This window comes from Paramisgurnus dabryanus, chromosome 10 (genome assembly GCF_030506205.2).
Source record: "Paramisgurnus dabryanus chromosome 10, PD_genome_1.1, whole genome shotgun sequence".
NCBI classification, from domain to species: domain Eukaryota; kingdom Metazoa; phylum Chordata; class Actinopteri; order Cypriniformes; family Cobitidae; genus Paramisgurnus; species Paramisgurnus dabryanus.
Window position 1 is genome coordinate 12,970,025 of NC_133346.1, and position 18,401 is coordinate 12,988,425.

Below are 18,401 nucleotides of genomic sequence, written 5' to 3' on the forward strand. Positions count from 1 at the left end.
GAAAGTCAATGGTGCTTCTGTTTCATGCTTGATAACAAATACCTTCCTCTGTGTTCAGCAGAACAAATAAATGTGTGTGGTGTGGATCAACATGAGGGTTTGTAAATTATGTCTCAGTATTTTCATTTTCAGGTGAACTATCCCTTTAAAGGAATAGTCTACTCATTTTCAATATTAAACTATGTTATTACCTTAACTAAGAAGAGTTGATACATCCCTCTATCATCTTAGTGCGTGCACGTAAGCGCTGGGTCGCGCTGCAACACTTCGATAGCATTTAGCTTAGCCCTATTCATTCAATGGTACCAAACAGAGATAAAGTTAGAAGTGACCAAACACATCAACGTTTGTCCTATTTAAGACGAATAAGTTATACGAGCAAGTTTGGTGGTACAAAATAAAACGTAGCGCTTTTCTAAGCGGATTTAAAAGAGGAACTATATTGTTTGGCGGAATAGCACTTTTGGGAGTACTTCGACTCAGCGCAGTAACACTCTCCCTCTCCCATTATGAGATGGAGAAGGGGAGCGGATTTTTCAGGCGAGTTGAAGTACTCCCAAAAGTGCTATTCTGCCATACAATATAGTTCCTCTTTTCAATCCGCTTAGAAAAGCGCTACGTTTTATTTTGTACCACCAAACTTGCTCGTATAACTACTCGTCTTAAATAGGAAAAACGTTGATGTGTTTGGTCACTTCTAACTTTATCTCTGTTTGGTATCATTGAATGAATGGGGCTAAGCTAAATACTATCGAAGTGTCACAGCGCGCCCCAGCGCTAACGTGCACGCACTAAGATAATAGAGGGATGTATGAAATGAGTTTACTATTCCTTTAACATGTGATAAGTCTACTTTAACTCACCAGATGCAACCTGAAATTGACATGTGGGAATCTGCAATATCGATTCTGCATATGATCAAGACTGGATGTGTTATTTTGTTACTGGAGCTAGTTTTTGCTCTATAAAAAAAGACATTTATTTACAAAATTAAAATCTTTTATGCAATAACTGCATCTCTTTAAAAAGCAAAAACTAGGCCAGTCAAGGTCAACATTAATCCTGAGGCAGTTGTCCTACTACATTGTAAATGCCAGTCAGCAATCATGACATTTGCCTCCATCCTGCAAGGTCTTCAAGTTCAGCTCATGCAGTTATATTGCTTTTCCCCTCTCTTCATGTTTATGCCCTTTGCTCCTTACTAGTGCTTTATCTTTTCATTTACTTGGTTTCTATCTTAAAGTGTCACATCATGTAAGATGTTATCCACTCATACTGAACATCTCCAAAATTGCTAACATAAAAAACCCATATCCCCATAATGATATTCATTCAATCCTTTAAAATAACTAAAGCATGTTCTGGTAGATTTAAATGTACATTGTCATTTAATTTGATTACTTAGCATTGGCAAACAAAGCTCAGTGTCATAAGAGACATGTTTGAAGTCTACGGATTCGTTTTGGAAGCATGATAAAAAATAAGTCAGTCATTAGCTACAAATTGACTCATTTACAATGTCCACGGTTTCTTTGCCAAACCAAGATGACCCTTATCTTATCTGAGAATGGGCTAGGATAGGGTGTGTTTAAGTGTGCATAGCGTAATGGTCAAGATTGAAACAGTGTGCTCACACACACACCCACACAGCAAAGGTATGTATACCCATTCAAAGTCAAGGCTACTGTCTTTTAACTAGCACAGATTGATGCTCTCTTCTTAACTTAGTAAAAGTTGGTATTTTTATTTATTGTATACAGGATTATAATTCTTTACTCTATATAAAGAAGCATCAAAAATCCATGAACATACAATTCACATATGCTTAAGTTCATATTTTATTCCTTTGCGTCTACAAACTGTTCATTACATAAAATAATTCTGTTAATTCAGAATTGCAATGGTAGATGGGAAAAAATTAATCTTTTTATCTTTTTTTTTCAGTTTTACAAAAACTGATCCATACGCTACTTCACATTTGAGAGGTAAAAACTCCACAAATGTTCAAAAGCATTTCACGGGATGAAATGAAAAATTGTAATGACAGTAAGCATTATTATAAAGACACATTAAACTGTCTGTTTGGCTACTGTCGGTACACTGTTCCCATTAAAGGAACCCGGATATAAAATAAAAAAGTCCTTTAGAAGTTTAGTATCACTTCTTTGCTACTTTTCTCTTCTTTTTTTCTTTTCCTCTTGTAACTACTTCTTCCTCTTCATGGGCAATCCTCTTTTTGGATTTCTCTGTAACCGTTTCCATGGTATCCCAAACTTCGTCCTCATCCTTTTCGTCCTCCGCCTTCACCTCCTCTACATCTCCAGTAACATCAATAGATGACTGAAAGAGAAGCAAATTGGTCATTGCAATTACACTCATAAAGCTATTTTGAAACAGTATAAAATCATCAGTTAGTTGTTTTTGTTGTTGTTCAGTTACATAAAAGCGAATCATCGAAATTATGCGCACAATGTTGTCATTTACCTCCAGTTCTCGGCTCGAGAGCAGGACGCAATTGAGTCGTGACTTCAGATAGACCTGCAAAGAAAAAATATGTTTATAAAAATTACCATTCGCACAAACACTCCACTGAGTGGGAGGCACTTCTGATAAAATGGTGCATGTAACAGATAGAGAGTTTTAAAAAAGGAAAAGTAGAGAAACAGAATAAGATTTCTTGCATGTTCATACCTTGTGTTGTAAAGATCGGTCCTCCAGGCTGTGTACTCTTAGAAAACGATCTAAACCACATGAGGCAACTAATGGAAGGGATGGATGGCACTGTAGCCCCCGCACTGACCCAGCCAGACCCTTGAGACACCCACGCACGAGCCCTGCAGCAAAATACAGGCAGAGAGAGGTGAGCTGGGTCAGACAACATAATACTCTCTGGAGTTTAACATTACACTGCATATCTCTGCAGTCTAGCTAGTTACATTTTTGATATTTGGAACACATTACAGGACCTGACAAACACTAAGGCATTTGTCAATTCAAAGGTAAACTGCTTAGAACAGAACTAATCCTACTAAAGGGAAACAAAGTGAGCATCCTGCTTACCTTTTCGGAGATCAAGGATTGCAAGTTCCCCGTGAGTGTTACCCACCACCACGGTGCCCTGGCTGGCAGGAAGAGATAGAGCTGTAAGCGGGTACTCTCCAAATTTTGCCTCCATTACAGGCCTCCTCTGAGGGGTCGAGGGGTCATACACATGCACCTGATGGAGGAAGAGTAGAATGATGATGTAATCATTTGACAATTGTATATATTATTATATGAAAAACTGAAACACTGAAAACTGAATTCACGAATCTGGCAGAAGCTTTCATCCAAAGTGACTTTCACTGCATTACAAGGAATACATTTTTATCAGTACATTATGTGTTTTGTGCTGCTAATGCAATGCTCTACCATTGAATCACAGGCTAGGGGCCATCTACTCTTATATATTATTTCAGAATGTTTACTAAAGCTGGGCTCCACAGGACACTACAATATTTTTGGCCTAAATTTTCCCCCGATTATCTCCTCCTGTGAATCTGAGAGAAAACTGGGTCCAGAAACCCGATCGGTTCCAATGTTCAGCTCAGATTATTATTATATGTTTGATGTTTACAGATCAAATCTTACACCTTCCAATCGGCTGATTTGGCTCAAAAAGAAATTGCCCCACCCCATTAATTTCAAACATGTTTGATATTTAGTATTTTAAAGAGCACCTATTTCATTGCTAAAAACGACATTATTGTGTGTATTTGGTATAATACAATGTGTTTGCGTGGTTTATGGTTAAAAAACACATTATTTTCCACAAACCGTACATTTTTGTGGCTCCAGATTTCACTTTCTTCCTGAAACGCACGAATTTGAAAAGCTCTGTGTCCCTGATTTGCCAGCTAATCTGTATGTTGTGATTGGTCTGAATAACTCTGACGTCAGCCGGAAATGTGACTCTCCTTACCATGTTTAAAAAGATTTGCTCACAATGCAATGCTGACAGGAGTTAACTTACAGGCTGAGAGTCAAAGTGGGAGGATTTATGATTATGTTGGTCTTTACTACATCAACAGGCCCAGGAAGTAAACTGTTGCCTACAATCCGTGTGTTTGTTGTAGTCCAAGAAAAGCGATTTACATTGGAAACAATAACTCGTGTCATCGTTTACTTTGGGGTTTGTACCTTTTGCATATCGTTAACATGTACTAATACACACTTACACACCAAAGGAAATATAAAAACTTTTTCTCCGGAAGTCATGAACGACTTTACTTCTACGTTTACATGGACACCTTTTGCCTCAATAGGAAGGATATCATTCTGATTGATAGATCCTATCATAGCGTTTACATAAACACTTGAGATGATCAGATTGATGTGCATGTTGATATGGCACGAGCTTTAAATCAGATTTGATCATTTGACACGCGCACATTGCACAAATATAGTTTCGCACCGAAATACGCATACAAGCCATCCTCCTAAAATCACGGTGCATCTATTTCAGGTCATGGATAATAACAAACAAGCACATTCTGCACACAAGAGGTATAAACCACCCCTCTAAAACCGATTAGATTTTTAACTGGTTTGAGATGTTTATATAAAACATTTTTATTGGGATTGAACATTTAAACCGATTACAGTTGTAAACAACGCTACTGACAGCTGGAGGGGGTGGAGTTAACGGATGCTCTCGCCCAAGCAGTCTAGCTGACATCATCAGAGAATGATTGCCAGTATGGATGGGCATTTATACATTATACTTATATTCTGTATTAGATTATTTTTAAGTTGAAAACGTTGTAAAAAAAATTGTTATTCGTCTTTACAATAAAGCCTGCAGAAAAGCCTCATGTAGAAAAACGCAATGCGAAGTGAATGAAAAAACAGGCTACGTAACCAGTCGGCATATTAATATCTACTTTATTTAGTTTGACATGTTTTTGTGAAGAAAGACAACCATATTCAGCCTACCTGCTCTGGTAAAAGCCTGTTCTTTATTGTACAATAATGCCGGCTGAAGAGAAAAAGCACTCTGCTCCGTGGTTATCCGGTAAGAAAAGTAGCCGGATCTAACAAGAATATCTGAATTTAACATTATTTTACAAATGACGTAAGCTGATTTGATACCTTATTGCTGACTGTGCAAAGTTATGAGCTGAATTTAGCAACCTTTAAACCGCCATCAGCAGTTATCCTGTTCATTCTCCTCAGTGTTTCGTTACGTTCTACTTATACCACGGGTCTGTTAAATGCTGTATTCTGATGGCTGAGAAATGTTGCGTGGGTATGCATTAATTTCAGATAACCGCACACCTAACTAGTCAAATGTCTTTAAAATAGGCACCAGAGCAATGTTTGTGGTATCCGTGGTATAAGAGGAATAATTGACTGCGATGCTTTGAATTATTTGAAAATAATGCACACCCGCGGTGTAACGGCGTGTGCATTATTTCTTATAATTCAATGGCCCGTCGTCAATTATTCCTTACGTGTTTGTTACGTTTAGTTCTGTATTGTATTGTATTTTAAAAATCAAGCAGGCTTCATAACAGGAAGCTAACAAATCTTTCATGATGCGGTGATGCTGATGCAAAGCCCGTCTAAATTACACGCGAGTCAGTGGTCTAAAAACAAAAAAAAAATTAGTTTGAGAGCTGAATTGCCAAACAATCAGTATTCTTTTTTCCTACTATGTAAGTGAGTGTGGTCCATGAGCACTTTGGTTACAAACATTTCTCAAAATATCTTCCTTTGTGTTCATCTGAACAAAGAAATGTATACGGGTTTGTAACAACATGAGAGTGAGTTTTTCTTGAACTATCCATTTAACATGGCATATTAAAAAAAACATCCTAATAGCATTTTTTCCCTGAATAATTATTGCAGTAATAACTAGTTGTGCACATCCCCAATTGCCACAAGATGGCGGAAGTATATTTTCAGATTTTAATTTAAGTTAATGAGGGCACATTATTATTATTTTTATTATTATTTTATAATCTGCCTAAATTTAACAAATGGAAAACTAATTGTAAAACCAGTACATATTGTTATACATATTGTCAACGGTCTATGGGGTTAAAACAACAAACCTGTCTGTGTCCAGTACATGTTACTATTTTATCTGAGTCTGGGATGAAGCCGATGTCTCTCACCCATACGGGTACTCGCATATCCAACCAGTCATGGGCAACCTGACGGATTTACAAAACATATTCACAGCAGTTAGTACAAGACAGTGACCATAAACTAACAAAAAATGTTTCTTATCTTTCACGACTTACATTTTTGGCTGTAAATATTGCTTTATCGGGTTTCTCTAGATCCCAGACTTTGAGAGGATTCTCCTTCCCTCCTGTCGCCACATGATGTTTCTGTGACGGGTTCTGTCGCATTCTGCAAATTCCACGGCCAACATTTATCTCAACCTAGAGACAGGCACAGATGGAGTTGAATTAAAGGACCAATGGGAAATGCAAAAATCACATGATTATATAAGCACCAGTGCCAGACTTACTGTGTCTGACTCTGTACTGCCTTCCTTCCACACCTTCACCAATCCAGACTCCACGCAAGTGATCCAAGAACTGAAAAGGTGGAGAAATGTCATCATTAAAATAGAGATTAATGCAAATTTGAAAAGGTATCAGCTCGCATGGAGACACACACATATTGGCAGATACCTGTCAGTTACAGCCAGCCCTGTGAATCTGCCTTGTGAGGGTTCCCCACATTCCCTGCTTGCTGTGAAGATCCCCTTATCCGTACTGAAGGTCCTCACGGTCCCGTTTACACACCCCACTAGCACCTAAAATAAAGGCATATAAATAGACAAATGCTGCCAGTGACAGTGACAGAATCACTATTATCAAGTCTGTCATTTTGCTCTCACCTCAGACTCATATGTATCTCCCCAGGCCATCACACACACCTCCTGATCACGACTCAAGTGGCTCACTTCACAAAAGTTAAACGCCTGTTTTTTGCTTAGACTCACACCTTAATATAAAAAATGGATAATAATACAATATCAATTTAAAGAAATGTAAAGGGACAAAATGTGATGCCAACTCACGTGTACTACACATGGCTCGCTAGCTATTGAACCAAATGTCTAAAAAGTAACGGAAACGCCCAATAACATCTTACCTTTTAATATCCCCGTCTCGGATCCTATCCATATTGAGCATATTTGACTTTTGGCAGCCATTTAAATGGCAAAAAGTGAGTTGGAGCTTTTAAACTGATCAAAACAGAGCTCCACGATACTGTGCGCGAAAAATACCGTCCGGGTGAAACCTCAGCACGCTACCTAGGAGATTTTGGTTCCGCTCCCAAAGTAAAATGAATAGATTCGAGTGAATTCAGTACGTTTTAATGTCTACGAACTCTCTCTCTCTCTCTTTGGAGACAACATAACGATTTTTCTTCTGACATTTTAAACTAGGCGGCTTTTTCGTATGTTGGTGATATCAAATGGGATTGCAACACTTCCAAAATAAGGTTTTTCACACAATTTACAGTGTCACTTTGTTTGGACAAACAGACCCAAGCTGTACATTGGCTTTAAAAGGGACATTTAACAAAGACAAATAATTATTTGGTGTTCCCAGAGTAGATATGTGAGATTCTAGTTCAAAATACCATATAGATAATTTATTATAGCATGTTACAATTGCCACTTTGTAGGTGTGCACAAAAATGTGCAATTTTTGGGTGTGTTCTTAAAATACAAATGAGCTGCACTAAATAGCAGTTCCCTGGTTGGATAGTGCAGATTATGGGGCGGAATATTCCCCTTCTGACATCACAAGGGGAGCCAAATGACCTATTTTTCACATGTTAGCAGAGAATTGTTTATTCAAACTAAGAAACTGGGTTGATCTTTTTCATGTTTTTTTAGGTTGATAGAAGCACTGGGGACCCAATTATAGCACTTAACACAGAATTTATGATAAATAAATGTATTTTATAAAATGTCATAAAACTGGGACCCCCGGCACACTCTCGCGGCCCCAGTTTGAGAATCACACACAAACCACAGTCCAACATTAAGGGGGCATATCATAAAAATCTGACTTTTTCCATGTTTAAATGCTATAATTGGGTCCTGAGTGCTTTTATCAACCTAGAAAAATATGAAAAAGAACAACCCAGTAACTTAGTTTTGGTAAACCATTCTCTGCAAGCATGTGAAAAAATAGTTGAAATTTGGCTCCCCTTGTGATGTCAGAGGGGGGTAATTTTGCCCCTTAATCTGCACTTTCCAACCACATATATAGTGCAGAGATCCGTTTATTTAAAAGGACACACCCAAAAAAGGCAGATTTTTGCTCACACCTACAAAGTGGCATTTTAACATGTTACACTCTAAAAACTGCTGGGTTAAAAAACAACCCAACCATAACCCAACTGCTGGGTCACTATTGGACAGAACACGCGCTGGGTTGGCTTGACCCAACTGCTGGGTTAGACCATTTAACCCAGAATTCTGGGTTGTTCATTTGACCCAACCATTTGGGTACAATTAACACTCTTGCTGGGTTAAATGTTACTCAAGTGCTGGGTTATTTAATTTGACCCAGCCAGTGGGTAAAATTAACACTCTTGCTGGGTTAAATGTTACTCAAGTGCTGGGTTATTTAATTTGACCCAGCCAGTGGGTAAAATTAACACTCTTGCTGGGTTAAATGTTACTCAAGTGCTGGGTTATTTAATTTGACACAACCAGTGGGTAAAATGAACACTCTTGCTGTCCCATTCCATTTGTTTTACTGGACAGAACCTTTTTGTTTTCTAAAAAAACATCCCAAAAATGTACATAACTTCACATAATGTAAATAAATTGTTACAGATTAAGAATATGTGAATAACTGAATTTTGACAAAAATGTCAGATTGAACCTTAAAATTCCAATGTGACAAATTGTTAGATATAAAATAAATGTAACAAATACCCCCTGTAAAACAAAACTGAGAGGCCCCTGTAAATGTGATTTAAATTGCATTTAATTTTTTTTTTACATTTAATACAATGTTTTAATTACATTTTTGTATATTTGTATAATACAAAAGTTACAACCCCCATATGACATCAAACAATCCCCACAGACTTCATTACTCTTAATATTTAAACTATTATGATTACCATTTCATTTACTTTACATTTTATTTATCAAAAATGTTCTTAAAAACAAGAAGCCCTGCAACAAAACTTTTTTTTAAAGAGCAGCTATGGTCCGATTCACATTTTTACATTTCCTTTGGTGTGTAATTGTGTATTAGTTCATGTTAACGATATGCAAAAGGTACAAACCCCAAAGTAAACAATGATGCAAGTGATCTCTTTTCTTGGGCTACAACAAACACACGGATCATAGGCAACAGTTTACTTCCCGGGATTGGTGACGTAGACAAGACCCACATTATCATAATCCCTCCCGCTTGAACTCACAGCCTGTAAGTAAACTCCTGTTGGCATTGCATTGTGGGCGAATCTTTCAAACATAGCAATGAAATAGGTGCTCTTTAATTATTAGTGATTAAATGTTGTCCTCAAAATTTTTACAGATGAGGCATGTCCATCAATCTGATGAATGGCATTCTGGTGAAACTCCCAGGTGGGAAGACATTGCTTTGTGTAGTTAACATCAAAGACAAAAAAAATTAACAACATCTTTCACCATAGAGTCTGTCTCAAAGGCATTGCCTCCAACAATGGCAAAGGTCTGGCAGGTCCTTCTTGGCTCGTCCCCAAGGCACAAAACATGCAACAGTGCTCCAGTCATCTCTGATTTTGAATATATTCCACCATGTTGGTCCCCACCTGTTGAGTACACACCACAACTTAGTGTTGCCATACACCTGATGATTTAAGTTAAGCATTTTTGTGAAAGTATCAAAAAATACAAATATAGTAAAAAAACTGCAAACATTCATTCTAACTTTTTTTTTAAATAGTTCTAGTAATTAAGTATTATATTTCACTGCTCATATTATGATATTATGGATTATTAATATAATCACAATACATATAATATTATGTTAATATTACAGTGAAACTATAATTAGAAGACAATTAAAAGATTTTAGTTAAAACACCTCATTCAAGCCTAAAGATTGTGCATCCATCCTTTACAAAAGTAATCCAACCGGCTCCATGAGGATAAACAAAGGCCTTCTGAGGCTTATCCATGCGGTTTTGTGATATGGATATTTCTATTTAAAACTTAGTTACAAACTAAGATAAATAGCTTCTGGTAACACCACCCCTCTTTCAGGAGAGAGTATTTGCGTAGTCTACGCACTTTTTTTTGTGACGTATGACAAATGCGGAGGCACAGAGCAGCAGCAAAGACTGCAAAGTGCGTACACTCTCAAAGCTAGAACTTTTAGAATTTTCTAAAAATAAAAATGTGATCATCCGATAAATAGATATATGCATCTTGGATGGCTTGAGGGTGAGTAAATCATGGATTTATTATAATTTTTGGCAGAACTATCCCTTTAAAATATACAGCAGGCTATTATGCGAAACATATCAATAACTACAAACATCCACGGGCTGTAACGATAAATCGTGCACATGCGCGTTTTTTCAATGAATGAATTTGAATGAATTACGGTAAAATGCCGCCACATCCAAAAGCCAGAGGGTGCTCTCATGCAGAAATTCCAATTGTGCCACAGAAGAAGTAGCATTACAAACCCTATTCCAGGAAATGTCTAAAAGAATATTTATATCACCTTTCTTCAGATTGTTTCAGGTATTTTCATGATAATAAAGAATATTTTTAATGATTTTGTAATGCACGTTATAAACGACTCCGACTCAAAATGATTTTAGATTGATGAGGACTTCCTACTGACCAAAACGCCATAGTACACGCACAAGCTGCACATGAAACACAGAATCGCTGCATTGCGATTCAGAATCGATTTTAGACAGGTCTTTTTAATAGGACACGCAATTTATTGTTACAGCCCTAACATCCACCCTTTTCAAAGTAGAAACACTTAAGCAAAAACTTACAGGTTGCATGTCAATAAAGGACCTCTGGGCCTCCACAGTGGTAGGTCTGAAGACTTTTCCTCCTCCCCTGTAAATGGATGGAGCTAGCAGAGTTGGCATCTTCAGTGCTGTTTCCCCTTTAGCAGCTAAATAATTTTGAGCAAATACAGTGTTTCAATAACATTTAAATAGTTTGCTGTATATAACAATTCATATTTATGAGTAGTAATACTGAGACAACCACAGGCATTATTCAACCAATCAGAAAAGAGAAAAAAATAAAGGTGCATTCACACGGGGCGAAAGGGTCAACGCTTGACTCAAGGCTTGTCTGAAGCTTGGCCAACAGCCAATCACAGTGGCCGCAACACATGCTCTGGTCTTGCATAAACATAATTGGCTGGCTCGCACTAGGTTATTTGCATAAGGTGATCTGATTGGCTGACACACGCGTTGGCGCTTAAGAAGTTGAGAAATGTTCAACTTCTGCCGTGAGTAACGGCAGTGATGCGAAGTTGGTGGATCCACAATTCAGTTCAGCAAACGCATGACGTAACCCATTATAAGTAAATGAGAAGCGTTAACACTTTCGCCCCGTGTGAAGTCATCAGGAGCCTTATTTGATAGCCCGCCCTCCCAATCGCACTTCCAAACTCAAATGAGTGAGAGAATCGTGACAAAACTGTAAGCACAGAGGGACCAGTAGATGTTGGGATATTTCTAGGGGTGGGACAAAAATCGTCTCTTAGATGAATCGCGATTCGGACATGGGCCGATTCTGAATCGATTCACAAATGTCAAGAATCGATTCTTAAATGTTAGTTTACAAAATAATAAAGTGACGTCATCAGAACCAAAAGGCGGAACTCAACTGGGGGAGCGGTGATGCACACGGACAACTTAAGAGAGCGCGCACTGCAAGAACACATAGCGGAGCTTACAAGAGCAGAAGAGAAAGAACACTTTAAATGCTTGTAGGACTATACTGCATATATCTCTACATTGAATTTAGGGCTGTCACCATTACTCTATTCTTTTTGAGGAGTTTTAAAAAAATCCTTGAGTACATGTCGAGTACTCCTTAATATAGCGGAGATGCGGTTTAGTGAAACAAACTAGAAAATTACAACAGTATCAGAAGCATACAAATCAGCGCTACGCTGCCTCTCTCATTCTCTCTCTCTCTCGTTTGCTCGCTCACACACACAGTGCGCGTGCATCAGCTCCTGTGTGAGGCAAGAATGCGCATCCTTGTGAATTTTGGAAGTTAAAGACTACTGAGCTGCAGTGGCCTGGCATAAGATTTATAAAAACACATTTGAGAAGAAAGGCGCAGCAACTCAAAAAGACCTGCGTGTTTCACAATTACTCTAAAAGACCATAATGACAATTTCGCGCGTGGAGCAGCAGTTAACTTATGTGCGATCTACCAGCATTGCCTTTGCGATCGACGTATTGGACACCCCTGCCCTAAACCATCAACTGACTGTTTAGATATAACATGAATATACTTCTGTAAAAATATGCAAATAGTTTGTTATTCAGTCGCTGGGTGCGCTGCATTATATAAATACAGTAATGCTGCCAATCACTGTGTATAATGATGATGATTAGACGCTTAACGTTAGTCAGTTCGTGGAAGTTAATGCCGGTTAACATATAGAATTAATATGTCACGTTTAATTACTATTTTTACTGGTTTTAATGTCTTACAACAGAAACAGGACATATATGTATATAAGAATGACATTATTTATCCCTTAGTTGCATTAAAGTACACTATATGACAGTTCAGAGGCTAGTAGCAAAAGCGCAAACATTAACCTGGCTTTGAGAGCAAATGTGACGTAATGACGTCACAGATATGCAAATTAGTACGTCAAGAATCGATTCTGAATCGAATCAGGACCCTAAGAATCGATTCTGAATCGATTCATGAGGGTCCAATCGATTCCCCCCCCTAGTTATTTCAGAAAATTGTTTTGCCCTCTGTACGCAACAAGTCATTTACACATTTAAAACTGGTTTATTTTACACAAAGAAACAGATTATGCGCAATTAATTCGTATTTGCCGCTCATGAAACTGTGTTTTGCACGGCACTGTTTGCAGACCTGCAATGCTTTTGGCAGTATTTCAGCGCAAAAACGTGCCAAAAGTGTAAGCGTAAATATTAAGTGTAAATATTAAGTTTCAGTTTTACCTGTATTATCCTTCAGGCAAGGAAATTCATACACCAATGCCTTGTCACGGGCCTTCTTAGTGTCTGATGATGGCCTGTTATGTAGACAACAGCAGTTGATGATGAACTTTTGTCAAAAAAGCAGCAATATGGTAAGCTATTGCAGAAGCCTGTGTGATCTTACTTAGAATTTACTTAAAAATAATGTTGGTATTTTCATGTTCAAACACTAATGCTGCATACACACCAAACTTGAAGCATCGCGCTCCTAGCTCTTTACTCAAGATTACTTACAAGATTTAACTTTGTGTCCTGCGCATTTTCCACTTGAGTTGAATATATTGTGGCAGATAAGTTTGAAACAAATAGAACATGTTTGCGGCAATCACGCGCAAGTTTGTGTCTTTGCATTGACTTTGTATGTAATTTACTTGCGCAAATCTTTGAATTTGCGTTTGGTGTGTACGCCCCCATAAGACTCGCTATAAAAAAAAGAGAATGGTCAATTATGTTTTCTAAGCATTTGCTAACTACTATATGTTTGCAGGCTTATTTAAATGTAGCTTACTCACGTTTCACCATTGGTTTCCAGCAGATGGGATGCAAGGAGTCTCACAAGGAGTCTTAACGGTTTAATACGGATTTCCTCTCAGGGGTGCTTTCCAAAATCTGACAAACTGCCTATAAAAACAGAACAACAATCAATGTTTTTTATGGTCCATTAGAATTGAAATTTTATTCAGTTAATACCCAATACAAATAAAGTTGATACTTACAAATGCTAAAAAAAGTTCCACTGCCATGGTGATATGATCTGTTGGGGTCAATTCAGTGGATTCTACTGAACCCTGTTGGTGGATTGAACAAAAATCAAGAAAGAATATTTAAAGGGACACTCCACTTTTTTTTTTCGAAAATATGCTAATATGCTAATTTTCCAGCTCCCCTAGAGTTAAACATTTGATTCTTAATGTTTTGGAATCCAGCAGCCGATCTCCGGGTCTGGCGCTACCACTTTTAGCATAGCTTAGCATAATCCATTGAATAGGATAGGAACTATACTCTCATACTGGCGTAATAATCAAGGACTTTGTTGCCGTAACATGGCTGCAAGAGGCGCAATGATATTACGCAGCAGCCGAAAACAGTCCCCATAGTATCTTTCAATAGCAGGGGACTATTTTCGGGCACTGCGTAATATCATTGCAAACATGCAGCCATGTTACGGCAGCAAAGTCCTTGAATATTACGCCCGAATGAGAGTATAGTTCCTAGCCATATCTGCCTAGAAAATAGCAACTTTTAATTTTCCGTCAGTCTTAGTACACGATGTAACTGGAGAGAAGAGTCAAGTTTTAAATAGGAAAAATATTGAAACTCTGCTTATTTTTGAGCGCGATGCTAAATGGTTTAATCAGATTCAATGAATTGTGCTAAGTTATGCTAAAAGTGGTAGCGCCAGACTCGGAGATCGGCTGAATCGATTTCAAAATGGTAAGAATCAAATGTTTAAAGCGTCATGAAACACTAACCAACATTTTTAGATGTTTACAGATTTAGTTGTGTTGCACATCATAGAAGACAATGTTAGTATCTGTTAATTTTGAACATTAGGTCAAAACTAGTTAAGTTTTAGCTTTTTTGTGATATTTTTGTCTTCCGGGTCTAAACTCCATATTGCATAAACATTTTAGTACATTTTGACTGTCAGTGTCTCATTATAATTTATAAGATAGCATGTTCTTATCCAATGCAAAGACGTTTCGCTTTTGTGTGCGCGCGTGCATGTGCGCCGTGCGGCCAGTCAGTTGGGGGAGGGGTGTCTGGGGCTCAGGATCGCACATGGATACGGTTCTGTATAGTAAAGTAAATGTGACTGCGCCATTACGCACACTCTGTAAATACGTTGGATGATTTTCCCCGCGATGCTGTCCGGGCTAGACTGACCATCAACTGAATTTGCTCAGGAAAGCTTCGGGAGGCAGGTGGACTTTGATATGTCCTGAGGACTTTTGCTTATCTTCAAACACGCTCTTATTTCAACTATAACAGTTTTACTTGACCTTTGTTTAAATAAAATATTATATTTTCGGGGTTTCATGATGCTTTAACTCTAGGAGAGCTGAAAAATTAGCATATTTTTTTAAAAGTGGAGTGTCCCTTTAAAATCACATACTCTAGCGTGCAGCCGGTGTAACTCTTACTCTACTTTGTGGTTTGATTATCGGACAAAATGGCGCATTGCAACGGGGGCAAATAATATCAGTGTTATGATTGGCTTAAAATAAGTAGCTACTTGTGGATTTAATACGAAACGTGTTTTCGCCTTGTAACTAAATACAAACCAAAACTATGGTGAACATGAACTTCAGTGTATATTTCTGACTGTTAATTTACCTCAGGATTTAACGTGTGACGGCTAAGGGGTAATTTACAGAGCTCCGTCTGGATTTAATATGAAACACGAATTCCCCTTTTACTTTTTTAATTATTCATAGATAAATACGATTTTGAAGTGATTAATTTATAACGTATAACATAACTTACTGAATATTTCAAAAGAATGCAGATATAGCTCGGTCAACTACGACTTAACGATGAGGCATGTTTCTCATAACTGTTGGCACAGAACAAAAAACATTAACCCCACTCCCCCACATCAAAGCATTTATTCTGAACAATAAAATATGCTTTGTACTACGACAACTTATTACAAAAATAAGTAAAATTTCACATTAACTCACCATGAAATACCACCTCCGAGTAGCGTGATCCAGTCAGAAGCGAAGAATCCAGAAAGTGCGGGAATTAATAAACCAATTGCTGGGTCAAAAATAACCCAACCAGGTGTTTGTTTTTTTAAATGATCCTGGCTTTGACAGAAACAGAAGACACTGTAATTACACGTGCCCCAATCGCTTCCTCTGACAACTATAAGATGTGCCAAAATACTTTCCACACACAACTGTAGTGAATATTATGTTTACCTCCGGAATTACATGTGTGCTAACGGGACGGTTTCGTTTCAGCAACAACATAGGCCGTTTCTCAAGGTTGCAGCCTGCGGAGGTCGCATATGCAGGCTGCATACGTCATCAAGCCTTGTTTATTTAAGTTAACTGAGCATTACGTTCGCAAGTCATAAGCATATTACAACAGTTTACAGTTAATAAACTAAGAATAATAGTCAACTTTATAATAAGACAGTCATAATGACGTATGCAGCTTACAAATACGACTCCAAACACTAACAAATGCGGCCTCCGAAGGCTGCAGGCAGAAACGGCCATAAACAGGCTTTTGTGATCCGAACTTTTAAAACTTCCGGTATATAATTATTAACAAAATAGTCAACTGAGAGTAGATTATGTCTGATAACAAGCAAATTATTTAAAAAATAAATTACCTTAGTTCACACCATGAGTTCACGCCACGTAGCTAAGCGTACTACGCTGAAATTGTGTGACTGTGACAACGCGCTTCCGAAACCATATACTATGGATCAAACTTCTGGATTAAATATGAAACGCACTTTATCAAACATAGCCTACATACAGTAACGTTACCCCCATATCTGTGGAAAAGCGAATTAATATAGCAATGCGCTTGCCCCTACCACAACTACAACATTTATAATATAAAAATTGACATGAACTTACCATAAAATACTGCCCGCTTTGAGTGGCGTGCACCTCGCTTCAGAAGAAATGAAGAGTCCTCCAGAAAGTTCGACAAAAAATGGCAGAACTTGCATCCTTTACAGTAATGTAACTTAATTCGAACTTGGCAAGGAACAAATAATAGATTTATGAGACCCGAAATAAAATAAATCCGCCGTTCTAAACACTACAGAGACATCACAGCCAGCGGTGATTTCCAGAATGACTTGCCGAGGTGAGGCTGTGTTGGACGGGTACATCAGCGCAGAGCGCCCAGTGATTGCCTGGATCTCGAAGCTTCGACATCGTCGGAGCACATATTTAAATATACGCTATCTTCAAAAACCGATCGAAGTTTTGAACTTTACACACATACATTGTCGCCTAAAAAACTCTTAAAACTACATTTGGTAATATTTAAATGATAATATTTTAAACATTGTGAAGGCTGCCTTGAGAAACGGCCGGCCAATGAAAGGAAAATAAACCATTTGCTGGGTCAAATTTACCCAACCAGGTGTTCATTTGTAAATTACCCACTACATTTCATTTGACCCAGCATGAGCAACCCAACAGTGTGTTTAAAGTACTCCAAACAACCCAGAATTTTGACCCAGCATAAACAACCCAACAATGTGTTTACAGAAACAACCCAGCATTTTTTAGAGTGTACAATAAATTATCTATAAGGTATTTTGAGCTAAAACTTCACATACGTACTCTGGGGACACCAATGATTATTTTTGCATCTTAAAGAGTAACTAAACCCTAAACCAACTTTTTTTAGTTAATGATCTGTAAGAATGATGCTTTATTAGTGCTGTTCATTGATTTTAGTAACTTTTTTGCCATTTGGATATAAAGTGTTTCAATACTGCAATATATGGTGTAAAAACGTCTGAGTGCTGCCCTCTTCAGGTTGAACGGTGGCTACTGCAGTTGAATTTTCCTATTGGGTATTGGGTCCAAAAAATGACTCGTGACGTAAGCAGGTTTAAGCTCACCACGCCCTTGTTACGATCTCACCACACACTTGATACGAGCTTAGTTCGTCCCCTCTATCTCCGTTGGGATCTTCCCACTTTTCTTGCATTTTTCAAATATTACTAGTGGGCGGAGTCAGGCTCTGACCAGGGGTTTAGTTACGCTTTAAAAAGTCTTGTAAAATGTCCCTTTTAAAATTATTCTCTGCTGTCATAGACACTATTATAATTTCTCAGGACATCTATATTAACATATTTCTAGAATTATTTATAATTTCATGAATAATATTCGAAAAATGAATTGATTAGAAGCGATACTGTACCCTTAGACTTTAAAACCAACATACAAGCACTGAAATAAATAAATGAGATGTGGTTCCCCTACTGTAAAAAAATTTTTTGTTGCTCAATGTGCAGCATCCAGGTGGATGCTGCACATTGGTGGTGGTTGAGGAGATTCCCCCGTTCATATGTAAAGCGCTTTGAGTACTGAGAAAAGCGCTATATAAATGTAAGGAATTGCTCTTAAATGCTTAAGTTTAAATGACTTTAATTAATAAGTAAG

At 37.8% G+C, this 18,401-nt stretch overlaps 1 protein-coding gene across 1 annotated transcript; it reads right to left on the bottom strand.

Annotated features, from left to right (window-relative positions):
• Window positions 1–1,820: 1,820 nt before the first annotated feature.
• Window positions 1,821–7,307, bottom strand: wdr74 (WD repeat domain 74). The gene is made up of 10 exons (XM_065258401.2): window positions 7,153–7,307; window positions 6,896–7,002; window positions 6,687–6,811; window positions 6,521–6,590; window positions 6,288–6,431; window positions 6,096–6,197; window positions 3,061–3,217; window positions 2,692–2,834; window positions 2,485–2,538; window positions 1,821–2,340 (listed from the first exon to the last, which is right to left on the bottom strand). Exons 1-10 carry the CDS (start codon window positions 7,211–7,213, stop codon window positions 2,158–2,160), a joined length of 1,146 nt encoding a protein of 381 aa, XP_065114473.1. The 5' UTR covers window positions 7,214–7,307; the 3' UTR covers window positions 1,821–2,157.
• Between the last annotated feature and the right edge of the window lie 11,094 nt (window positions 7,308–18,401).